We start from the raw sequence: 24,944 nt of genomic DNA, 5'->3' as shown, positions 1-24,944 counted from the left end.
GTTATAAAGCATTCTCTTATGTTGGGAAATAAATTATCTAGATTGAAGGAATAGGCTTTATTCCTAGTTCCTAAATATAATACTCTCTTGGTATAACTATATTTAATTGTTTTTCTTCCCTAGTTGATGACAGGATAAGTGCAAATTCTTTTGAGGAAAAAAAGCATTACTTTAAAAATCAATGACACACATACAATAAGAATTTCTTAAATATTTTTAGGAAAGAATTCAGAGCCTGAAGCAGAGCATAGACTTCATGGCCGACTTGCAGAAGAGCCGAAAACAGAAAGACAGGACAGACGCCTCGCAGAGTGGGGAGGACAGCGGCTGCTGGCCAAGAGAGCGGGAAGACTCTGGAGACACGGAAGCACTAGCCTGCAAGAGTCCCAGCAAGGAGAGCAAAAAGTAAAGAGTCTTTGGAGTGCTGAGGTTAAGCTGTCTCTTTCAAGCTAGCAAGGGGGACGAATACTGATTCGGGGCCTGCCTTGGGAAGACAAGTCCTGTCAGCTTGGGGTTGGTTGGTTTGGGCATAAAAGTCCTTTTTGATGATGTCAGAGCCCTCCCGTAGAAAGCTCTGGTTGGAATTGTCCAGACAGATTTCAGAAAACAGATCTGAATGTGTGTTCTTGGGAAAGTGGTTTTAAAACCAATAGATTATCTTCGGGGACTCATATTGTCAGTGAGTTTATTTAAATAGAACTATTTGTTTAAGAAAAAATGTGTATTCATTACCTCATTCCATCAGGGAGTTGAGACAGCACTTAGGCCTGAGCACAGTCAAGGCTCCTTCCTGAGCAGATGGGCTGTCACTGAGATGTCTGCATGTTTTCCACTAGATGTCAGCTGGTAGGAGCAGTGACAAACCACTGGTCCTGCCGGGCAGCTGCCAGCATGGCTGGACATAGTTTTGAACCCTGCTCCACCCCTGACTGCCAACCCTGATGCCCTCACCTCACTGTCAGCTCTGAGAGAGGACTTTAGTTAGCAGTTTGAGATTTTTGCTGTCGTCATGAGAAGAAAGTACACTCGTGGCAAGTTTTTGTTCTCTAAGAGTTATACATTTTAAATGTATGGGTTTTTTAAATTTAAATTTTAAAAATCAAACCTTAAAAATAAAACAAATTTGTGCCCTCCCCTCTCAAAAAGTATTTAAGGTCTAATTAATTTTTGTGAGTATACTGAGAAAAATGTTTAAGGCAAGTAACACTGGACCCAAAAAGGTAGGGAACTGACGAACATGTTGGGTTTGCCTTACTGTTTGTGCATTCTCACTGACCCCTTTCCAGGCTGTTAAGGAAGAAAGCTTTAATTGGTGATAGTAGAGCAAACAGCCCCACTTCAGTTGTATTCGTATCTGGAATTCATCGTAATGTTTTCATCTTACCTTTTTTTTTTTTACTTAGTATTAATGTGTGTTTTCAGGAAAGACAAAGATATGCTTGAAGATAAATTTAAAAGCAATAATTTAGAAAGAGAGCAGGAGCAGATTGACCGCATTGTTAAAGAATCTGGAGGAAAGCTGACCAGACGGCTTGTTCACAGTCAGGTAACTGAGCTTTTCCTTTCTTCTCACGACCTGCTGGTTCGGGTGGTCTGAAACTTTTAGTTTTTAAATTTCTTGTGTACTTTTAATCCATATCTGCCATAGAGCTCTTCAGTACAATATTTGCAGAAGAAATATTAATAATATATTTGTTTGTAAAGTACATGATTAATCTTTTCCTCTATCACTGGATTTTTTCTTTTTTAGTGAAGTTAATATGTTCTAAAATTGGAAAATTAGCCGCATCCTTTAAGCTTACAAGTAAGCATGTATACTCTGATCTTTTAAAATCATTCTGTTTAACACATTGGTTTTAAAACCAAATGGGTTAATACATGACTTTGGAGAGGTCACTCCCCTGCCCTGGTCTTCAGTAGCCGTCTTTTTTAAGAGTAGGCAGAACTAGGTGACCTTAAGGACCCTCACAGTTCTTGAAAATTCTGAGGTTTTCCTAACCTTCATTTCTTTAGCCCATCAGCACCTGTGTATATGGAGACAGGTGTGAAAATCGATATCTGAGTGTAAAGATGCTAGCCACTTACAATACTAATTTGATTAAATTAAAGTAAGGCTTTCTGGTATGCTATATATATTATATACTATATATAAAACCATTAATGCCATTTGAATACTTTGGGTCATTGCAGTGTGAGTTTGAAAGAAGAAAACCAGATGGAACCACAACGTTGGGACTTCTCCATCCTGTGGATCCCATTGTGGGCGGTAGGTTCACAGAATTAGACTGTGCCTGGACTTGCTGTTTGGCGAAGAGCAGTGGCCTGGGTTAACATTTTAAAGCAACAAGCCTGAATGCTGAAAAATCCAACTGTGTTGTTCTCCACACAGAACTTGGCTCGACATCATGTATTTCATGCTGACAGCCAGCCTAACTTTACTTCGTCCTAAAATGGGTGCTACATAGATCAAGTTTTTAAAATACAAAGTCCCTGGAATCATTAGCAAAGACGAAAAATTAGGCAGTAGTTTTTAGCCCTGGTTTTAAGAGACTGTGGTATGTATGCTGAGTTATTTCTAGAGATATATCAAAACCCTCAGATTATGACAGCAAATTTAACTGACTTTTTTATTTCAGTGAATAGAGTGAATATGCAACATAGTACCGTAATAGTAATGGAATAATATGTACCTAATGACATTATGTCTTTCACTGTGCTCGGTAGAAAGTTTGTAAAGGTTGGCTATCACTGTTTTAGAACTTCAGTCCTGTTTTTGTTTTCTCTGATGATATTTTAATGGAAATAGTTTAGGGAATATTTTGAAATTCAGTGTGAGAATTGGGACTTTCTGTCATTTATCCGGAGGGGAAAATCATGTGTTGTGATAAGCAAATGTGAGAATGTTAATTTATTTTATAAATATCCATTTTCATACTGCCATTATGAGAGATAATTGGGGATACAAAAATTAATAAGGACAGAATTCCTACACTTCAGAAATAGTCTCCAGTATTTATTGTTTGCTATGGGCAAGGCCCTGTCTCCGGAGCTGAAGGTGGAGCTAGGTGTGTAGCAGGGAACAAAACAGACAAGTGTCCCCCACCACGTTCTGTCGGGTGGGAGGAGGAGGCCACAAACAAACAGAATCAGGTACAGAGATGAGCTTGTCTGCCGTGTATCACGCTACCAAGGAGAAGAGCAGCTGTGACCACGTAGCACAGGCACGTGTCTAGAGTCTGTGGTCAGAGAAGGTCTCCTTCACACGGTGCTGTCTGGGTCGATCCCAAAAAGGTGAGTGAGGGGTGGGGGAATCGCAGGTGAACACCTCGGAGCAGGGAAGAGCTTGATGCATGTGAAAACTGAAAGGACAGGCCTGTTAATGTTGCCTTTCAGCATTGCATTCCATTCTTGAAGTGGTGAGCACAGAGTTCCTTTACTTAAAAGAAAAGTAACTGGTGCTGTATTTTCAAATCAAAACTCTTTGGCTTTTATGAGAACTTTTCGTAGTAGAAATTTATGTGGTTTGGGATCAAATGCCACAGGATTGAGAACATTGCTCTTTCTAGTATAGCTGTGGTGAAAATTTGGTGATAGGAGATGCAGTTAACTTGATTTAGAGGACGCCTTAAGGTTTTCCCCTTTCTTTGTACCCTAGAGTCCGGTCCACTCTTAGTGTGAGTTCCTGGGGTTCCAGCTCCTCTGGGCACAACCAGATGTGGCCAGAGCTGACCTGGCTCCTCTCACAGCAGCTCCCCCAAGAGGCCAGTCACTGGTTTAAGGTAGAAGATGCCCCTGTCCACTTGTCAGTTTTGATTTCCTGGTGGAGGTACCAGTATGCCTTGGGACACCAAATTCCAGCCTGCTCCCTGAGAGGGGAGGTTTGATGTGGGTGTTGGAGGTTTCTCACAAGTGCTTTTGTCTTGTCACGTGGTCACTTGGCGGCAGTAGCCTCTATTCCAGGGATCGTACTCCAACGCCAGGACTCTTCTCAAAGAGGAAACACCCTCCTGCTGGATAGTCCCAGAGACCGCGTTTCCTTCTGATGCCCTCCTCCTCGGCTCTCGTGCTGCTTTCAGCCTGCAGTGTCATTTTCGGGTTGTTCCTGGTTACAGAGCTCCCATCTTTAGAGGCTGTTCCTCACTGCGTAGATGCTCACTTAACCCGGTTGTCTTCCGTCAGGCATTTGCCCTTAACTCAGTCTTTTATTAACCTCCTCTGCCGGTTTACTTTCATCTTAACATTAAAAGGTCCAACTTTTCATTTTAAATCTTTATTTTTTTAAGTGAAATGCAACATGATTATAAAGAATTCTGGGAAGCAGTAAAGTGTAATGAAAAGGACCAGGTTTTGGTCCTGGCTCCATTCCTGCCTTTCTACGCTCAGATTTTAAGTTGAACATGGGCATAGTAAGGGCCGCCCCGCCTCCTTCACAGAGTCATGTCAAGGGTGTGAAGCAGTGTCCGTGTAGACACTCGCAGGGCGCCCTTTGGCTGGTGACCACGTGAGCCGCCTCCACGGTGCTTGGTCTTGTGTTTTAGAACCAGGCTACTGCCCTGTGCGACTGGGGATGACGACTGGAAGGCTTCAGTCGGGAGTGAACACGCTGCAGGGGTTCAAAGAGGATAAGAGGAACAGAGTGACTCCAGGTGAGGCTCCCCATGTGGCAATCCTGTTTTCTCTTTCAAGGAGTCAGGGATAAGAAGCATCATTACCATTTATTGCTTTATTCACTAACTTTCTTTGTGGTATTTTTGCAGCATTAATTAGCTATTGTATTAACCTCAGGAGAGACTGAAAAATCAAGTATTCGTTTTCAAAATGAGTTTTTTTCTTTTTCTCTCTCCCTTTTGTGAGAAAATATTCACCCGAGTTGTGACTTCACAAGTCTTCTGTTTGAGGGAAGACGTATACCTTAGATTTGTATACCAGTCAATGAAGTAGTAAAGTTAGAAGGGAATAATCTTTAATTAAAAAAATACGTTGACATACAAGTTAAAGAATAGCATTGTAGTATTTCATTTTTATCAACAGTGTTATACTTGAATTATGGACCCTATAGTTCTTACGCACCGCACTATGACTCCACGTTTGCAAATATCAGCAAGGGCGATTCTGATTTAATCTATTCAACCTATGGGGAAGACTCTGACCTTCCGAGCGATTTCAGGTAAGTCACCAATTCATCAACGTTTTCCTGAGATACTGGCATACATATGTATATCCAAACGGTGTGGTCCAAACTGGAGGGGTAACTTTGAGAGTCTTTTAGTACATGTGAAAGTCCGGAGGTGAATAGGAGCCCCTTAGGGAGGAAGTGAGTGGGAGAAGCAAGCAGCTCCACCGACTGAGCCCTGGACCCCTTCATCACTAAGGTCTTACTTTTCTTTCAGGGTTTTCCCAGGAGGTTTTCACTGTGTTCTTGATATTATTTAGTTCTCTAATGGTGGTAAATTTATCACTGGCGAATATGTAGATACAGTGTTGGACCTAGACAGAAAGTTTTACATCATGGTGTATAAATTAAGGGCATCTAATGGAAACAGTTGGCTATGATGGGAAGATTAAGCCAATGGAGATGATTTATATGGAAGTGACTTTCCGAACACTCTCTCTTTCAGCATCCATGAGTTTTTGGCCACATGCCAAGATTATCCATATGTTATGGCAGATAGTTTACTGGATGTTTTAACAAAAGGAGGGCATTCTAGAACCCTGCAAGAGTTGGAGATGGTAAGAATGCTGCTAAAGAAACAGGGTAATTTATTGTTGGCTCTCAAGCATTAGTCATTCAGTGGTATGTGAAACCATGGGATTAACCAGTGTGACAGCTGAGCTCCATTCCCCTGAAAAGACAGCTGAGCCCGGGTGGAGACCATGGGTGGAGGACAATGAGCGGAAACGAGTGGCTCAGCTGCCAGGATCTGCGAGGGCAGAGGATTGTCATTAACTCCTAATCTTGGGAACGGAGGAATCAAAAATGGGGTTTACAACCCAGAAGTAAGCTGAGGCTATGTACCGTAACAGCAAGGGGCAGTCTTGCTCACTGGCTTGAAACCAAGTTGACGAAAGTGATAATGTCCTTTTCTTTATTTTGCAGTAATAACACAGTGGTGGGGCCTCGAGTAAAAAAAAGCTTCCTCATTGCTGTCTTTTATTAACACTTGTAAACTATCTCTAGTTCAGTTGGACGTAGTTCATAATCTGGAATAATTCAGAGATTTGACACAAAGATTACCAAACACTGTTCCTTTTGATGTAGAGGAGAGCTGATCTCCCTTGTCACCGGACTTAGACGAGCCCTGTGTCCCTTGGCGGTCATAGCGCTTCCTGGCAGCTGTGGCTGTAGTCGCTGTCTCCTCTGCCCTCACTGTGCCTGTGGCCGCTGGTCCTTGGGTGACCTGTCAGCACCCAGGGTTCAGTGAGAACTGCTGCACGACCTTCACACATGACTGCTTGCTTCACATGACCTCAAACATTCAACTTTGTATCAATTCAAAAGTAGTTTTCCTGTACCCTTCCCATCAATTAATCTGAATTAATTAATAGTCTTTAAAATTGACTATCTTTCGTTTGGCCGATTTGGCAATATATTTCAAATTTAAAGTTTCTCTGCTCTTTGATCCAGCAGTAGTTCTTCTCAGAATTTATCTTAGAAACTAAGGAAAAACTTGTATGTAAGGATACATTGTTTGTAATTTTGAAAAATTGGGAATTGGTTAAATAAATCACAATGCAACCTTTCAGAAAAAAAGGTAATTTTGGGCCAGCCCAGTGGCATAGTGGTTAAGTTCACATGCTCCGCTTCGGCAGCCCAGGGTTTGCTGGTTTGGATCCCGGGCACAGACCTACACACCACTCATCAAGCCACACTGTGACAGCATCCCACATACAAAATAGAGGAAGATTGGCAACAGATGTTAGCTCAGTGACAATTTCCTCACCAAAAAAAAAAAAAAGATTTTTGCGCATGATACATTTGTCTGTTATTTATATGCGTTATCTCTGAAGACTAGGATTATGGGAAGCTTTCGCATTCTCTGCGGCATTTGAATATTTTACAGTAATCCTCTGCTATCTAAGAATATTCCCTCTGTTAACGCAAAATAGTCTCCAGAGCTCCTCCTATTTTCTCCTTGCTAGAGATTTATCTCTTGTTTGAAAACACACTCCATTTATTTAGGTACTTATGTGCTATTTACCAAATACCTTCTTAAACGTGTATAGCTTTTGGATCAGGCATGAAGATGCCAATCTTGAAGTCACCAGTAAGAGGTACTCTTCACTCACAAAATACTCTCAGAATGCTAATAATCATATCTAGTTCATTTTTGGTTTAGAAAATTATATTTCAATAATTCATATTCTTATTCTTTTTCTCTTGCCATGAACTCTTGATATTTTTCTATTTTCCTTGATATTTACCTTTTTATATATCTTTTAGTAAAAAGTTGTTTTCTTTATCCTCATAGTCATCACCTGAGGATGAAGGCCAGACTAGGACTCTCGACACAGCAAAAGAAATAGAGGTGATTATATTTTATTCTTTATATAAAATATTTAAATGAGGAATAAGCTAAAAGGCTTAAATGATAAACCTTTATTTTAAAAGAAAAATATTTATTGACTATCTCCTGAGATAAAAGAATTTTTTTGCCTGTGGCGAGCGTAGGAGCCAGTACAATAGACACACGTGTGAACAAGGAAGCAACACCAGTGACCGTACAGTGTACCTGTGCGTGATGCGGGGACACAGGTGGGAGAAACCACCTGCTTCGGGTAGCTGAGGAGACCTTCACAGAGGGGATTCCAGATGAACTGGGTCTTGAAGGATTGACAGGCATTCTCCCAGCAGGCAGGTCCGGCATCTGAAGTGGGCAGAACTGCATGTTTGATGACATAAATAGATCGGAGAGAGCAGGGCACACGTGCAGAGCACTCAGAAAGTGGGTGACCTGGGGAGCGGAGGAAAGGTGGTGAGGACCAGATGACGAAGAATCGTGTGCAGTGCTGAGAAGTTGAAACCTTATCCCAGAAGATGGGATGCTATGATGAAATGTGGAGGAGAGGGGCTGGAGGGAGGGGACCAGTGAGCAGCTATGGGACTTGTCTAAGCCAAAGCACAACTAGCACAATACAAAGGAAGAGAGTAAAGATAGGCAGTAACGAGGAATACAGTGAAATTAAAATTGACAGGGCCCTGGGCATGAGGTGGACAATAGTGTTGTTAGCTCGTGTTGGAAGTGCAGGAAGAGGAGCACGCCTTTGGCAGGGAAAGAACTTACATTCAGTGTCAGCTGTGGTGAATGTGATTTGGGACATCGTTGGAGGCGTAGGCCTGGAACTCCGAGATCTGGGCTGTGGGTATGTGCATCTGGAAGTTGTTGACTTCAAGGTAGAATTTTATTGTAGTCATTAAAGTGAACAAGACTCTCCAGGGAGCACATGTAGACTGGGTCCAGGTCAAAAGACGGAACCTTGGAGAAGACCAGTAGTTACAGCAGGAAAACCATGAAAGAATGGCATGAGGAATGTGCTCCGCAGTATCAGATGCTGCCTGGAAGCCCAGGAAGAGGAGACTGGCAAGTGTCCTTCATAACCTGTAAAATGGTGGGGACAAAAGTAAGACCTCAGTGAGTTAAATGAGTAGAGGAAAACTGAGACATTTAAGATCCAGGGGACATAAGCCCGTTAACTAAGGGGAAAGAAAACTTGAAGATGTGAGATCAAGTAAAGGTAGATTAGATGCAGATGTAGATGGTTTTTACAAAACCATGTTGTTTTCAAAGAAAGAGGAGTCAGCCGAGGTCACGTGCTTAGTGAGGGGGCAAGAATGAAGGAAATCTTGAGAATGGGAAAGGAAACTGGATAAGAAGTGAAAAGCCTCTTGAGTAGGGTTGTGAGGGTCCAGCTGAAATGGCAAACCATAGATGCTGATAGAGTTTTTCTCTCCCACACACTTTTAGCCCACATGTAGATAGAAAAATGAGGCGTTCAGATGGTTTGAGCTCGGCATGCAATACGGAAGTGTGAATGGAACTGTTAACTTTGATTACTTATTATCTGTGTTGGTCTATTCCTAAAGAACAGTGTTGAAGTTAGGAAAACTGAGTCTTGTGATTCCAAAAATAAAACTCCCCGCTTTCCAGGATTTTGTTTCTCCCTTGCAATACTGACAGCCTGGCTGAGGGACCTGGAGGAGACCCAGGAAGTAGCTTTCTGTTCGAGATGTGCGATAAGGAGCACAGGTGGATGGACTGGGGGCCGAAACACTGCCTGTGAGCCTCGGAAACACGGGGCAGTGTCATAAACACCCAAAGGTCTTCACGGCGTAGGCAGTCACGAGGCCCTGGTCACTTTTAGAGTGGCTGCCATGTGGAACAGCGATGCAGATTGTATAAGACACGTCACTGTGTTACAGAGAAGTGTGGATTTGTGGGCACCATTTTGCCAGGATTTGGGAATGGTATTTTAAAAGGATTCTGGGAAGACATTTTTTATAGGCATCAAAATTTTAATTCCAAAGTAAATAGGTGGAATAACTTGGCCTGTGAACACAGCCGTTTTACTCGTTTCTCAGTCTAGCACTGTCGGGGCTTAGCAAGCTCAAATAATTCCTTTTTTTTTTAAGCAGATTACAGAAATAGAACCAGTGGGGCGTTTAGACTCCAGTACGCAGGACAGGCTCACAGCCCTGAAAGCAGTGACAAACTTTGGTGCTGCAGTGGAAGTTTTTGATTCTGAAGGTGAGTGTCTCCAGAGGGTTTGATGGAAACACTTCACGACACAGGCAGTCAGGATTTAATGTCACCTTAGTACAGGTTCACAGACCCATTCACCACAGGAAAGTCTTGGCTGGCCGTGCTTCAGTGGGCAGGAGAGCATGTCTCTGGTTTTTCATTTGAGGGGGGATAGTCTTATGAGGAGAGAAGGCTAACCAACAGCAGAACCCCAGAGCAGAGGACTCAGTTTACTGCACACGGTCAGACACAAGGAGGAATGAGGAAGCAAACCTAACAGATAGACTAGTCTTGATTTCCAGGCCTGCATATTTTAAGCAACTTCTATACCTTGATTTCATCTTCTCTCTCTATACTTTGTCTAAAATTTATTAGATATTGTAACTTCCCATGGATTACAGGAAGCCTTTAAATTACCAGGGTTGTACCCAAATATAGTAGGAGAGGCAGAGAATACAAAAATGCCAGGGACAAGAGCATGGGCGTCACATCGTAAGGATCACGTTCTCTTGGTATGGGCTTATATCATGAGTGAAATAAAACGTGAGAGTAAAAATGGAAAATAAAAGAGATCAAACACAAGTGTGTCCATGTTTTCTTTAGTGTGTTATTTTTCTTACCACACAGAAGCTGAAGTGTTCCAGAAGAAACTTGATGAGACCACCAGATTGCTCAGGGAGCTCCAAGAAGCCCAGAATGAGCGTCTGAGCACCAGACCCCCTCCCAACACGATCTGTCTCTTGGGTCCCTCGTACAGAGAAATGCATCTCGGTATGTTCACCTCCGGCAAGATGAGAGTTGGGCTGATTTGAGTATCGACACCACTATAAAGGAACGCTGAAGTGAACACCACGGACAGTTGATTTTTTGCATTTATCTATTGTTCTGATTTTTTTTTAATTATCTAAAGGAACATTTCAATGCCTAGAACTGTTTTTATTTTGATTTTTTTCTTCCTAGCTGAACAAGTGACCAATAATCTTAAAGAACTTGCACAGCAAGTAACTCCAGGTGATATTGTAAGCATGTATGGAGTTCGGAAAGCAATGGGGATTTCCATCCCCTCCCCCGCCGTGGAAGACAACTTGGTCGATTTAACAGAAGGTATGTGCCCCGGGTCTCTGGGAGAGCACAAGCCTGTTGTGAGTGAGGGAACATCAGTCCTCTCCCTTCGAGCAGCCTTTGAAAGCTTCTGTGTCTGTGTTGTGAATGTAGAAACTACTTTTAGTTTTCTTCCCGTTTTATCTAAAGAATTAATAAAGATTTCACACATTTGCAAAAAAACTACAGTGATAACCTAATAATGCACTTTAGCCTTGACCCTTGCCGTGATAGAGGGCTGTCGGCATTTCTTATTCTGGATGTTACCTTTACCTTCACATCCTTTCTTAATTTAAAGGAAAAAACTGATGAAGGAAATGGTATTTTTTTCTTTCAGATTTTGAAGAACCTAAAAAGATGGATGCTGCTGAGTGTGGACCTGATGGGATTTGAAAGGAACCGGTATTTGATTATATATTATGTATATATTTTTCATTCTTAACTTGGAAATGCTTTTCAGAAGATATAAAATATTTGTAAATTGTGTTTTTAATTAAACTTTGGAACGATTTTAATGTTCCAGAGACTGGGCTTCTATTCGGTAATAAAGCTGAGCCTGCGACCGCGCGCCGTCTCATGTCTCAGCTGAGCTACCCCTCAGCCTTTCAGGACCAGCCGTTAAAAGAAACACGTCCCCCAGATAATTGACTTACCTCATTTTTCCACATTTGCCACACTCCTAGTTAAATTATAACCAACTTGTTCCTAACTGACCAGATTTCATCTTGATGATTTATTCAAAAAGTGGCCTTGTGAGGACAGCATATCACCTTGCCCTTTGCCATACTGAGCAGAAAGCCGGAGTGGACCTGGGCAGAGTTCTTTCAGAACAGTGATGACACTGCTTCCTTCCTTCACAGACAGGGCTAAAACGAAGAAACTTTTTAAAAAATCCCCATCCAGTGAGATTTTTCATTGTTATACCATGAAAACAAATGCACTTCATTTAGAGTTTACCGTGTGTCCCCTACATACCTGCTGGGGGACAATGTCCTTATGGAGAAGGATTAGGTGATGAGGTGTCCCCCTCCCCCCCCCCCGGAAGAAAAGCATACCAGGGGCTTCACAGCACTGACTTGTCTGGTGTTCCTTTTCGGTTTATTTTTTCCATTTTTGAGAGAGTTATTTGGAACTGTAATAAAAGGATGAGCCAAATAAGATAACAGACTAAATCATCCTTGATACATAAGGGAAGCACCGAGCTTAAAGGGACATGTGCGTTTCTATTTACTGTCTCTCACGGGCCACCTGTGCCTCAGCCATGCGCCCTGAACCCTACTCATGTCCTGCTGTCTGTGAAACAAAGGTCCGGTGCCGAGCAGTTGAATTATTTGAGTAGGAGACCATGAGACCTAATCCTCTTCTGTGACCAGGCCCCACACTGTAGCCTAGTTCACTGAACACATTCGGTAAAACACCCAGGCAGGAAGCCATTTCCTTTTTATAATCTTGACTTTGAAAACTAACATGTAGCAAGAACAAGCAGGGTGAAAGACAATTAATTGATTCTCTCAAGAGAGTTAAAGATGACCTAATCTTTTAAAAACCTACTTAAAATCGTATGCCAAAAGAACTAAAACATCACTTCAGATGTGTATTTTTCAAGAGTTTTTAGAGTTTAATTTCTCAAATACAATTCAGGCAGTAATCAGTTCTTAAACTGTAGATCTACTCAGCTAAGTTCCTGAAGACCACGAAAACAATGCAAAACACTTGAGGACACTCAGGTTTTCCAGATTGCTCATTTAATGTATGAAAATCTGAACAAAGTAGAAACACTGGCACTTTATAAAAATGAAATACATTTTGAAACAAACGTTACAGCTGTATAAATATTCAGTATACAGAATAACCGCTAGGTGTTTGCATGCACCTTCTCAAAGCATATTTCTGTACATTCGCCTGTTATATACACAATGCACACAGGGTGTTAATGATGATCTTTTCTGTGAGGAAAGTTTCCTAATAAGTGAACCAGAAAACTTCTGATTTTCACGAGAGTCAGTGAGGCTGCCTGCATAGAGACTTTGAGCAAGTCCTCGGCCCATAGAGAAGGTCAGTGTTAGAAAAGGCACGTGTCCTTTCATAAAACAAAACGACACCAATGAGGAACTGGCTTGGTAGTCGGAGAACAGATTTATAAAAATAACTGCAGTGATTTGTATGGTCAGTTAGACACCATGATCTGAACATCAAAATGAAAAACTTACAGAGTATTCTTTTCTGAGCACAGTGCTTCAATTGGAAATAAAGAAAAATATTTGAGTGGTAACCAGTTTTTTAAACTCCCAATTGGGATTTCTGCTGCTGGCGAGCTTGACTGCCGCACAGCCCCGCAGAGAGGCCCCGCACGCTGATGCGCGACCAGCGGCAGAGCCTCTGGCTCCCAGGAGAGCCCCGCGGAGCCGCCCTGGTCCCACGGCTTCTGAGAGGACGTTTCCCTTGCCAGCTTTTTGACATGAAGTTCCTTTATACAGCAGGTTCTTACAATTTACTCATACCTACTCCAGTTACGCGCAGCGCCTCAAAGCTGCCACCAGCCCACCCAGCACCTGTGCACATTAGAAGCAGCCCCCTTCTCGGGCTCATAAGCCCTGCAGGACACGGCCCCCGCAGACAGCAGGTTCAGTGTCAGCCCCTCCCCGCCCCTGGCTGCACACAACTACTCTGCAGCTAGGGTGGCGCCTCGTCCCGGACCCCCCCATCCCAGGCAGACCTGGCTGCTTAGTCACCTGTCTCAGCCCTGTCTGATCTTTTGAAGTCTCCTGTCTGCAAGACTTTCAGTATAATTTCAGGGGTTCACGGATGACGTCTAGCTAAGAAGCCCTGTCAGATAGTGAAATCAGCTGTCTCAGCAATCCTGGGGTGCTCTGGGCATGAAGCAGTGAAGTCAGTTCAGAAGGAATGGCACTGTCTGTCTCACCTTGAAACAGGTTGCCCTCTCTGACTGAGGTGAAGCACTGTAAGACACCATCTCCCAGACCTGGCCCTGTGCACCTGCCTTCGTCCGTGCAGTTCCGAACCAGAACACAGCACCTGTGACAGGCTGGCTTCCCGGGACGGGAACCGTTACACGTGTGTATGCTGAGTAGCTCCTAGTTTTGAAGGGCTTCAGACTTAGCTATGAGGACAAAAGAAAAGGGAAGACGTACTACAGCTTGTCCAAATTCTCTCTACACAGACTCCAGTCCTTTCCGACATCGAGACTAAGACATAGCTGAAGACTGCAGGGGAGCACTCAAAACCACCTGGGCAGGCAGGGAGGGGCTCGGAGGCTGTGCCTTCTTTCCTAGGCTCTTCACTTTCTGAGCCTAGCCTCAGAATGCTGGCATCAGGGCTGTATGATTCCAAGCCAAGGCTACGCGCCTCTTGCCACGAGCCACATTCCTCAGCACTCCGTCCCCACAGCTGGGCTAATCCCATAAGCTCACACTGGACAGCAGTCCTACTTATGTGTCAGTGGTTAAAAAAGCAAAGAATACACTGAAGGGAAGATATTTTGTCTAGCATCTAAGAAGTCACTAAAAAGGATAAAACCTCCTAACAATGTATCCATTTAAAACAAACACATGCCAGAGATGACAAGAAATAACACGTGTCCATTGTGGTTTTTCTCCTTACTGTTGGAAACCATTTATAGGTTTAAACCACCCTTTTCAGTTCTTTTTCCAAGAATGCCTGTATAGAAATGCAGAATCCTGTAGTTGGCCCACTGGGAGAAGGGAGTCCCCGACCCATCCGGGACAGCTTGTCTCGGTCTTGTACCCTGGTATAGCTCCCAGGCCATGAGGGGGTGTGTGTTCGAGTCAGGCCCTCAGAGCTTCTCCACAGCACCTAGGGGACTAAGGATCTAAAACTCACAAACAAGCCTTTTCCTGCTGTGCTGCAGGCTGCGTTGCAGACTCCGACAGCCCAGAGGGTCCGCTGCCTGTGCATGATAAGGCGCAGTGGTCGCCTCAAGCTGGGGTCTGGCGCACATTCCAAGAAATCCTCTAGTGCCAGTCCAAGGAAGCCGTGCGCGGCTGTCAGGGTGCTGGTGGCCAAACCCTTGGAATGCCTCTGTGACTGGTGTAGGTCCGAGTCTTCCCCTCGCCTTGCTTCAGGGAAGGAAGTTGGCTTCCAGCATGTTCTGCACCCACCGAAAGCCTTCAGTTGGGCCCCAGCCCTTGAAACTTGGCAGTGTCTGTACAGACAAAGTAAGTCCTCAGCTCGCCTTTGCCTTTGACGTTGATCAGTCCACGGCATTCACAAGAATAACCTAGTCCCTGGAGGATGGCACTTGTCTCTTCGGTAACCTGAAAAGGAAAAGAAACCCAAGTCTTGAGAAGCAAGAGGAAAACCTGCTGTGGGCAGGACAGATGGAAACCAGCCAGCAGGCAGCACGCAGCACTCATATCTGGCTTCCCTCAAGAACTTCACGGTAGCATCACGTGGCTGACGGACGCCCAGGTCCCCGCACTTCTGGGGAGTTCTTTCCCCTTCGGTCATGGGTCTCCCCAGAGGGGCTCGTACCTGGATTTTCCCAAGTTCCCCAGTGCTCTCCATTCGGCTGGCAACGTTAACCGTGTTTCCCCAGATGTCATACTGAGGTTTTCGCGCCCCGATCACTCCAGCAATCACAGGCCCGTGGTTTATGCCTGAAGATGACATTTGCAGTGGGTAGTTCAGAGAGGCAAAGCCTCTGGCAACTGCCCTTCAGGGAGGCCACGGAGCACTGACAGCACAGCTGGAAGGAAGCTGCACATCTGTGCCGGAGACCAGACTCGGCTGTGCGGAAGGCACTCCCTGGGAGTCCTGGCCCAGCCTTGGCCTTGCTCAAGATGTCTGGGTCTGAGGATACTCTAGTACCTGCTAATCTCCTCCTAACAAAGAAGAATTTGCTCCCTGAGCACGACCCTCTCAGCTAACAGAGACCAGTGAGGTTAATAACTTTGCTTTGTTCTCAGTGTATTTTAAGGTCACCTGTTCACAGCCAGTGATTTGTGATTCTTCATTTTCTGTAGTGATATATTCCTTAAAAGTTTCAAAAGTAACTTTATAAATACTGTACAAAGAAAGAGTAATTACTGAATCCCTGGGGTTGTGAGACAAGAGGGATTGCTAAAGCTTTTCCTAGCAGATGGTACGGTCTGCTGGACAGACCCGGGTGGGTTTGCCAGGAGGCAGGGGCTGCAGCTCGCCCACCCGGAGCCCGGCCTGGCCCACCTCCCCGGAGCCTCACCGACTCGGAGGCGGAAGGAGTTGAAGGAGTGCCTGTTGATGCCGTCCAGCTTGCTCATCAGGGCGATGCTGAACTCCACCATGATGCCAATGTGGGCATGCTGGCGCTCCAGGTCCTGCGGGACAGAGCCCTGCATGTGGGCTGCGGGCACCCTCCCTCCTCCTACCTCGAGAGCACCGGGCCAGCCAGCACTGCGCACCAGCATGGGCGTGGAGCCCACAGGGAGGGCTCCTCCAGAGGGCCCAGGACCTGCCCCCCTCCGGGGGAGGGGCCGTCTGCCCCCAAACACCCCCCTCAGGCGGAGCCGGGAGCTCCTTTGCCCTTGCCTCTCACGGGGCAGGGCTGGGGACTGACTGTTGGATTTCCCCTCATGTGGGTCTGGGACATGAGGCCACCAGAGTCGCTGAGTACCTGGTTGTCGTGCCCTGAGGGGACACTGAGCCCTGCAGCTGCCATGTACGTGCTGCCGATGGTCTTGATCTTCTCCACACCACTGAACTTGGGCTTTAGCAGGAGCTGCAGGACAAGGAAGCAGGGCCATCCGACACGGCCGCACCCCAGGCCGCCCAGATTCCGAGGAGGGGGTGGGGTTCCCACGCCCCCACTTCTAACACAGAGACTTCTCACACCTAAGGACCAGTGGGGACACGGCCCCTGGGTTCTCTGCCTGCCCCTCCCGCTGTCAGTCTTCCTCGACATTCCCATCTGGTCCCCCCTCTCTGAGGAGCAAACTCAGCCAACAGTATCTACACAGGAACATCGATTCTCCGCAGCTCAGAGCTCAGCCAAAACTGCCTGACTCTCAAAGGGTGTCAGCATCAGCCCAGCTGGAAGTCAGGCTGTTCCACAAGGACCTAATCTTAGCAAGTCGCCCCCACAGAGAAAATAACAAAATAAATCCTCACTGAATAAAACAAAGAAAAAGGCAGATTTGTACCCTTTATAATTTGTGTACTGTCCGTTCCCCCGAGGGAACCGCAGTCGGGGCTTAGGATGCCCCTGCCTCCCGGCGCCGCCCCCTGCTGGGCCGGGTCACAGGCCATACCTCGTCAAAGTCAGCGACAATCTCGTTCAGCAGGCGCAGACACTCCAGGCCTTCCTTGTTGACGTCACACTCAGTGTAGAACACTTTGAAGTCTGGCACGGACGCAAACATGACACAGACGCAGTCGTACGACTGATGGTACCAGTCCTGGATGGGGGCAGGAAGACATGGGGACCAGCCCTCGTGCTGCAGGAGCGGATGTTCCTCAGCTGTCCGCTGAGCTCTCGAGAGGGCTGGGCCAGCGCGCCTCAGCCTGCCGGTCCCTGAGCCTCGGCCGCGGACTGTCGGGAGTGGGAGAGTCTGACTGGCCGGGGCGGAGCAGGCTCAGGTTGGTTTGGCTCTAAGTGCCTGGGTCTGTCCCGCAGGGGTTGGGAACAATCAGGAGACCTGGGTTCTATACCCACTGGGCCTCAGTTTCCTTCCCTGTAACTCTCACTGCGACACAGAGTTGGTGGAAACACATCTTCATCAACCCAGACGGTCCAGATTACAGATGCCTGGTCTGGTCCTCACAACGGTGCTGCTAGCTAGGTACTGTCAGCCCCGTTTTACAGATGCAGAAATCAAGGCCCAGGGAAGTGAGATACCTCGTCCGTGGCCACACCCAGACCCAGGCCTCCGACGCCGAAGCCTGTGTCCTTCCAGCTGACAGCACCCGCTGTTTCCTGGGCGCAGCAGGAGCCCCAGACCCTCGAGCGCACTGAGCAAGCACCTGCAGCTCCCGACCCCAGCCAGACTGCACTGTGTCCCAGGCCTCCCACCCAGGAACGAGCCCTTCGTCGCCCCACACCTCGTTTAACTTGTCACCAATGAAGTGGGCGGCCACGTGGGCTGGCAGCACATTCTCCAGAAGCAGGCGGTTCACGTTCTCCATGGTTTCAAACTCCTCGTGCTCCTTCTTGAACTTCTTCTTCCACAAACAATCCAAGCGGCAGTAATAGTCAATCTGCAACAGCGGGACGTCAGTGTGGCGGCCAGTGAGCGAGGGCAGAACATGCACCAAGTGGCTGGCGGGCATGCCTGTAGCCCTGGGGGCCACTGAGCCAGCTCGTCAGCGCTCCCACCCTGCACCCTGGCGACTGTCTCCCGCCCCACAGCCGCCTCCCCGTGCAATCCCAGTCAGTGATTCACGGTTCGCAAGTGAGCCACGAGACTGCCTGTCCCCCGTGTCCTGAAGGGAGGGGATGCAGGGACAGAAGGACACTGAGTGAGGACCCTGACTGGGGCCCCCTGGCAGCTCCCCTCCAGGACGGCTGCTGGCCCCTGCGCCGCTGCACATGTGCGCGCCCCTGGGAGGAGCGCGTGTGCGGGGCTCCCGCCTCACCTGTCGGGACAGCAAGGCGAGGGTGACGTAAAACAGAACCAGGGCGAAGTTGATCGTCGTCTGCAGGTCCCTCCACGAGCAGGAAGGGGAGCTGCCGGGCACGGAGGGGAAAGGTGGCCGTCGTCTCCGGTCCCGTCCAGCCCCCCGAACGCGGGAGGCGGCGTGGGGCCCACACCCTCAGGGAAGAGGGGGCCGGACCGAGGACACCGCCGCCCGAGCCCACGTTCTCACGGCGGAGACCGGGAACGAGACGGCTGCAGGCTGCAAAGAAGAGGGTCCGGGGCAGAGGCGGACTGGGCGAGCAGGGTGGCCCTGCTTAGGTGACATCGCGCTCACACCTGGACAACAAGGAATGGCCACGGCGGAAGGAGCAAGGGCACCCGAGGCAGGCGAGGAGCTGCGGGAAGGGGCCGCGAGCCCCTGGGGGAGTCGGCGCGCAGGCTGGCAGGAGTCTGCAGGGGCAGGTTTTACTCTGGGTCCCCAAAGTCCAGCCTTTTAGTTCAAGGGGAGCCAGCCCCCGCCGCGACCCAGAGCCCCCAGAATTACGCACACATCGGCCCTTCCCTTGCCACAGGTGTCACCCACCTGTCCAGGGACGGACCAGACAGCTGTGGAGATCCAGGACACGGCTCAAAGCAGGGACCTGGTTAGAGCCGAAGCCCCCTCCCCGACCCCCAGCCTGGCCTAGAGCCAGGATAACCCAGGTGGCCTCCATGGGACCAGGAACGTCCCCTAGAGGACCTGCAAACGAGCCACCCTCCCTAGCTCTCAGCACTGCGGACTGCGGACTGGGCCCATCACTTCCCTTCGAATGCCACGAACGCAAACACCTGAGTTTGAAAGGACCTCGAAATAAAACAAAAGGTGCCGCCATGGGCCACAGTCGAGACAGGCAGAGGGACTGGGGTCCCGGCAGTGAGTGCTCTGGGCCTCACCTGAGGGTGCTGTTGGTCTTGGTGACGTTGCCCAGGCTGTGGCCACAGCAGCCCCACTGCCAGCATGGGGCGATGTTGAGAAGCACCAGGTAGGCCACCAAGGCCACTGTCAAAAGCACGACCTTCAGCTCCAGGCTCATCCGCAGGAAAACAGAGCAAGCCACAAAGGCCAGGATGCAGCTGCAGGTGTAATACTGGGAGAGGGCATGTGGGTCACCAAGAGGCCCCTCCTGGACCAGTGGTCACCAGATGGAGGGCCGCCGTTAGCACTGACGCACGGAGCCCCTTCCCCCTTGGGGAACTCCATGAGGGGCCATGTGTCTTCAGCATCGCTCTCTTGCCTTGCTGACCGCCCTTCTTAACAAAGAGCAGCCAGCAGAACCTAAAGCTTTCTCGTGTTGCGTGTTTACTTCCATGTATGGCAAGTGAACTCATTCAAAGGAAAAAAGGTAGTAACTGAAACTGCAGGTGGTGTGTGGACATGACAAAGGTCAGGGCAGTGGTATGCACACACCTGAACAGCCCCCTGCCTCAAGTCCTGCCATGAGCTTGCCCTTCCCAGAGTGCATCTCTGCCCACGTTACTCTCCTGCTCAAGATCATGCTGTGGCTCCTGATTGCCCCCAGAGTGAAAATCAAGCTCTTCATCCTAGCACTCAGGCACCACCCTGATCTGGATCAAATCTACCTCTGGCTTCATCTCAAAATTCTCCCCCACTCCCTCCCCATGACACAACCACCTAAAACCCTGCATTCTCTACATGCCTAGTGAGGACGAGCAGCACCAAGGGGCCAGGCCAGGCCAGGCCACACTCACCAGGAGGAGCTCGCACAGGGCCTTCTCCCTGCTGCTCACAGACCTCAGGTTTGTCTCATTGCCAGCAGGCAGCTCCATGGCTGGGAACGGAGTCAGCGGCTATGGAGACAGGTATCTGTGAGAGGTGGGCCAGGGCCGAGCGGGGTGGGGGACTCGGGGGCCGGAAGGGCTGGGCCGCGGGCTCTGTGAGCATCGCAGGCGTCCCCTGCCAGGCCCAGCTCTGAGCACGGCCCAGAGCCGCCGCGCCCCGGCTTCTCACAGCAGCCGTCCGCTCCATGGCGGGGCGTGGGCAGGCGCGGGGGAGAGAAGGGTGTAAAATGAAGAGCTGCGGACACCACGCCCAGAGCATCAGAGGCTGAGTCGGGTGGGTGGGGGAGAAGCTGCTGTCAGCGTTTTCAAGGAGCCCCTTGTCCCCAGGTGACGCTGAGGGAGGTGGTCACAGAGTCTCGAGTGTCGGGGACATGGAGGTGGGGAGACCCTGGCTCTAGGTGTTGGAGCTGGCAGGACTGCCTGCAGCGGCGAGCATGTGAACACGGCCCAAGAAGCAGGAGCTCAAGTGTGCTCCCAGCCTGTGCCCAGGGCGACGCAGCCCTAGTGTGGAAACTGAGTCTCAGAGAAGTGAGATGCGGCTCCCTAGGGGGCCGAGAAGGAGGAGGAGGACGGCAAGGACGCTGTGGTGGTTCAAGACGTCTCGTCCTTGTGGGGCGGGCCACGTAAGCTCTTGGGGCCCCGCGTCCTGATTTGAAGGAGGTAAGAAGCTCTGAGCGTCCGTGGGACCCACAGCGCCACCCACAGGGCCCTGGACAGGGTGACACCAGATGCAGCTGTTAGGCAACAAGACAGTAGGATTCTAGGATCTGGAGGTTCCCAGGGTCAAGGACTGGTGCTCCACCCAGGAAACACACCTGGGCGAGAGGACTCGCTGCCAGGGCCCACCTCCCACCCCCGGAACCTACCAGGTTGACGATGGCAATGGTGAGCAGGCTGCCGATGGTCAGCACAGCCAGGGACAGCCGCAGCAGGGGATGCGTCTCCACCCTCTCAGAGATGGCCCGGAGTGTCCCCCAGGCTGGGCAGCACCTCTGTGGAGTCACGGGGTCAAGTCACCCAGCGCCAGCACTCAGACAAGGAAGGAGAGCCTGCCTGAGGCCTTGCCCGGGGGCCTGCGGGCCAAGAGCCCAGCAGACGGGAGAGCTCCTCTAGGGAGAGTCGCGGGCACACTGTGCCCTGTGCCCAGCCCAGAGCTCAGCACCCATGAGGTGTGCAGACACAAGGGACATTATCACTCTCAGGTCCTGGACAGCCATGGCCCCTTGGGGGCCACCAGCAGGCCTGGGAAAGCAGAATTCTTAGGAGAAGGTCCAGAGCGCTGCAGCAGGAGGGGTAGGGCTTGGCAGCACAGGCACAAGGGAGGGCTCCGGGGGAGGGGCGGGGTGGCCAGCACCACCACAGCCCTACACCAAGCAGGGCCCGGCCAGGCGGGCCAGGGGCTGCCCCACTCACCAAGATCTCGTCAGCAAAGCACAGGCCCAGCACCAACCCCAGCACGCAGGCCACCAGCCCGAAGGACACGCCCAGAGCTGCCATCCTGGAGAGGAGGAAGGAGCCCAAGTTCGGAGGCTCACCGGCCCAGGGCCAGCAATAGGCCTGCCCCGCCCCCAGCACCCACTTCTTGGGCTCATGGGCACCTCCGCCCTCTCCCAAACTGCTCTTCTGCCCTCAGCAAAGCGGATCTTTGAAAACCGTGGCCCAGCTGCCCTACTAACAACACGCGAGGCCTGGCCACAACATGAAGACCGTGATTAACAGCATAGCCCCCTTTCGGGGCCACATGTTTAAGAAATGAGCGATCCCGGAGCCTTTAGGCTCACGTCTGGCACACAGGTACCCTAGGAAAGTGCTCCCCCTTTTGCCTTTCTTAAGCACATCCTAAACCACGATGCTAGTGGGCCCTCTGGCCTAACCGCCCTTCCCGAAGGCACCAAGTGGCTGAGCTTCCTCTGTCCCTGTGACCTCACACCCCTGTCCCTGCCCCCCAGTAGGGCCCTTGAGGCAGAAGCACAAGTCTCAGCAGCTCCTGATGTCCTGGCCACGTGCCCTGGGTACGGCACAAAGCCCGCTGAGCCTGTATTTCCCATCTAAGAGGGAGATGATGGCAGCTGCAGCTTGAGGAGCCCGCCCTTCCAGGATCCCAGACGCCTCCAGCAAGGGTCATAAACCGAACTGCCTACAGGGCCACACAGGTAACAGGTGACTTCGGAGGTGAGAGGCCTGTGGGAGTGGGAAGCCTGCAGCTTGAGAGAGCAAGCACGTTCAACTAAAACAAAATATAAGCGCTGCTGACTCCACGTGTGGGGGCCACAGCCCCGGGACTCTGAGGTCTGAAGGTACTAAGCTCTAGCAGCCGGCCCCTTCCTGCTGGGCACACAGCTCCTTGCAGGTTTTCTGGTGGATCCTGCAAGGTCAGCACCCCTCCCAGCCTGACCCCAGTGGGCTTGACCATCCTGCCCACCCCCTGGCTGACCTGGGCATCAGCAGGACATGGACGAGCAGGATGCAGACGAAGACGAGACTGGCACAGGCAAAGTAGTGACGGGCCCGGGGGATGGGCGCCAGGCGGTACTGGGGGCAACGGAGACTGTGAGAGGGTGGCTGAGGCTCCCTGCAGGGCACTCACTCCGACCCTTTCTCGGGCCCCACCCCAGCTCCAGTTAACCACCATGAAAACCACTTGCACCCCCAAGCTCCAGGTGAGGCACTCCGTCATTGTCCTCATGAGCTGTCCTTTAATGTTTAGAGGAAAGACCCTGCCCCGCCCCCCCACCCCCCGCCCAGGTCTCCAGCTTCATTTCCCAGGTCCCTGGAAAGCTCGTGGCCCCAATCTGAGGATGGAACCGACTCCGAGCTCTGCGGCTACTGAGCCTGGGGCTGCCAGTGGGGATGTCCTGACTCCACCCCGAGGGGCACGGCCGGCAGCCTGTGCTGCCCACACCTCCACACCAGGCACCCTCAGGGTCGTGCCCACGAGGGCTCTGCTGCAGAGGAGGAACCAAGGCTCTGAGAGCCTGCAGCCGCCGGCGACCACACCTGCTCCAGACCCCGAGCTCTCCCTGGGGAGCCCCAACTAGAGGAGGGTGCCCCCCAACCAGAGGAGGGCACCCCCCAACCCTGGAGACTGAGGCGGGAGAGAGGTCCCAGCACCAGCACCCCGTGGGCTGGGCCACCCTCTTGGACAAGCCACACCGAGGCCCAGATGGGCTTGGAAACCTCAGACCCTGTGTGACAGACGACTGTGGAGCCATAAATGGCGTCGTGCGCCTGGAGCGCTGTAGGACTCAGTAGGTGCTCATTAAATAGACAAAAGGTCACTAGTGGCACAAAAAGCATGTTGAGGCGGCAGCCAGACTGGAGGTCCATCAGGTCCCCTCAACGCTGGCACCCCGTGCAGGGCTTTTTCCTGACTGCGAGGCCAATGCTGTCAGCCTGGGCGGGCCTGCCCCGGCAGCTGAGGCTCCCCGATGGGGCCGCCAGGTACAGGGGAGGCCAGCAGCAAGACAGGCCACGAGAGCCACACTGAGCCCCCACCCAATGGCCAGCTGGTGTGATTCCCTGCAACCCTCCTGGAACAGATCTGGAGCTCAGCTGCCCACAGCCTGTGCCCCCATCCCACCGCAGGCCCTGGAGCCCCTCTTCTTGCAGCCGCGGTCCTCACCTCTCGCTCGGAGCCCTTCTCCTGGAAGATGAACCCGCAGGCATGGAAGTCGTCGGACGTGGAGCAGCAGGGCCTGGGGGCGGCAGACACAGGCAGTGAGATGCGGGGCCTGGGGAGCCGGAGACGGGGCCCCACCCTCCGGAGGAGAGGGGAGTGGAGGGCAACTTGAGAGGGCGAACGGAGGCGGGGGCCCACCCTCGGGAGGGGAGGAGAGGCAAATAGGGGGCAGGGGCCCACCCTCAGGAGGCAGTACCAGGAGGGGAAGGAGCCGCCCAGACACAGCTGGAGCTGGGCCACCGAGTGTGAGGCACAAGACAGGCCTGGCCATATGGGGGCCCACTCGAGGGGGCAGGGATGAGCAGCGGTCTCGGAGCCTCACCTGGTGGAGCTGAGCCCTTCGATGGCTGAGAGCATCTCGTCATCGTAGGAGTCGTCCTCAGACCGCCCCTTGGGGGATGTACTTCTGGAATCAGACCCCCACAGCTGCACCACCCCAGGGGCCCACAGCTACTTGCCGAGAGGCAGGGGTGTGGACAAGACAACTCACCCAAGTGGGGTTCCCAGGTGCCTGCAGGAGGCCCCAGAGCCTCAGGCAGGACAGTGAAGACAGGCAGGTCCCACCAAGGCCCAGAGAAGGCAAGTGAAGGCCCAGCATCGATCAGCATTGCCCAACTGGCCAACAGCCCAGCAAGAGGCAGAGGGCAGACCCTCAGTACAAGGTGCCTTCCACTAAACCCATAAGGTTCCCTCACACCAACCCTGCTGATCCTGCTTCCAGGTGGTTACATGACAGGCACTCAATCATTGTGAAGTGCTGGTTCCTAGAAACACTTTGACCCAAGCCACAGCAAACTCAGCAGAGGCTGGTCAAGGCAGCCTGTCTGGAGGAGGTGACTGGGGCAGGACTTGGCCAGGAAAGCAGGCCACAGCTTATGACGGGCGGAGGTAGGGGGAGGGCGGCGGGAACGACAGAGTGCACGTACCTGTCAGGGGTCCGATGGCGCCGCAGGGGAATGGCCTGGAAGGGAAGGGAGGAGAGGGGACCATTACTCT

General features: G+C 50.6%; 2 protein-coding genes across 19 annotated transcripts in view; one reads left to right on the top strand and one right to left on the bottom strand.

The window, feature by feature from the left end:
- Positions 1-11,357, top strand: part of BRD7 (bromodomain containing 7) — a 35,149-nt gene extending 23,792 nt beyond the window's left edge. The window contains exons 7-17 of one of the 2 annotated variants that reach the window (XM_023636946.2): positions 221-405; positions 1,423-1,546; positions 2,191-2,266; positions 4,539-4,646; positions 5,032-5,167; positions 5,619-5,730; positions 7,470-7,526; positions 9,632-9,743; positions 10,365-10,508; positions 10,698-10,841; positions 11,176-11,357. In XM_023636946.2, coding sequence (XP_023492714.1) covers positions 221-405; positions 1,423-1,546; positions 2,191-2,266; positions 4,539-4,646; positions 5,032-5,167; positions 5,619-5,730; positions 7,470-7,526; positions 9,632-9,743; positions 10,365-10,508; positions 10,698-10,841; positions 11,176-11,231 — 1,254 coding nt within the window. In that variant the 3' untranslated portion in view covers positions 11,232-11,357. Of the gene's footprint in view, positions 1-220; positions 406-1,422; positions 1,547-2,190; positions 2,267-4,538; positions 4,647-5,031; positions 5,168-5,618; positions 5,731-7,469; positions 7,527-9,628; positions 9,744-10,364; positions 10,509-10,697; positions 10,842-11,175 lie in introns of both variants that reach the window. The other variant, XM_023636945.2, reaches the window with a different exon arrangement.
- A 1,209-nt stretch (positions 11,358-12,566) lies between these two features.
- The window catches only part of ADCY7 (adenylate cyclase 7), a 58,466-nt gene continuing 46,088 nt past the window's right edge, over positions 12,567-24,944 (bottom strand). For 13 of the 17 annotated variants that reach the window (XM_070261797.1, XM_070261794.1, XM_070261788.1 and 10 more), the window contains 15 exons: positions 24,875-24,909; positions 24,271-24,354; positions 23,892-23,964; positions 22,704-22,801; positions 21,683-21,767; positions 21,136-21,261; positions 20,180-20,278; positions 19,364-19,557; positions 18,429-18,519; positions 17,895-18,050; positions 17,105-17,251; positions 16,471-16,575; positions 16,060-16,174; positions 15,351-15,475; positions 12,567-15,133 (listed from right to left, as the gene is read on the bottom strand). In XM_070261797.1, coding sequence (XP_070117898.1) covers positions 14,987-15,133; positions 15,351-15,475; positions 16,060-16,174; positions 16,471-16,575; positions 17,105-17,251; positions 17,895-18,050; positions 18,429-18,519; positions 19,364-19,557; positions 20,180-20,278; positions 21,136-21,261; positions 21,683-21,767; positions 22,704-22,801; positions 23,892-23,964; positions 24,271-24,354; positions 24,875-24,909 — 1,680 coding nt within the window. In that variant the 3' untranslated portion in view covers positions 12,567-14,986. Of the gene's footprint in view, positions 15,134-15,350; positions 15,476-16,059; positions 16,175-16,470; positions 16,576-17,104; positions 17,386-17,894; positions 18,051-18,428; positions 18,690-19,363; positions 19,558-20,179; positions 20,279-21,135; positions 21,262-21,682; positions 21,768-22,703; positions 22,802-23,891; positions 23,965-24,270; positions 24,355-24,874; positions 24,910-24,944 lie in introns of all 17 variants that reach the window. The other 4 variants (XR_011436843.1, XR_011436844.1, XR_011436841.1 and 1 more) reach the window with 2 other exon arrangements.

Source organism: Equus caballus, chromosome 3 (assembly GCF_041296265.1).
Source record: "Equus caballus isolate H_3958 breed thoroughbred chromosome 3, TB-T2T, whole genome shotgun sequence".
NCBI lineage: Eukaryota > Metazoa > Chordata > Mammalia > Perissodactyla > Equidae > Equus > Equus caballus.
This window is presented reverse-complemented; position numbering and strand designations above follow the sequence as displayed.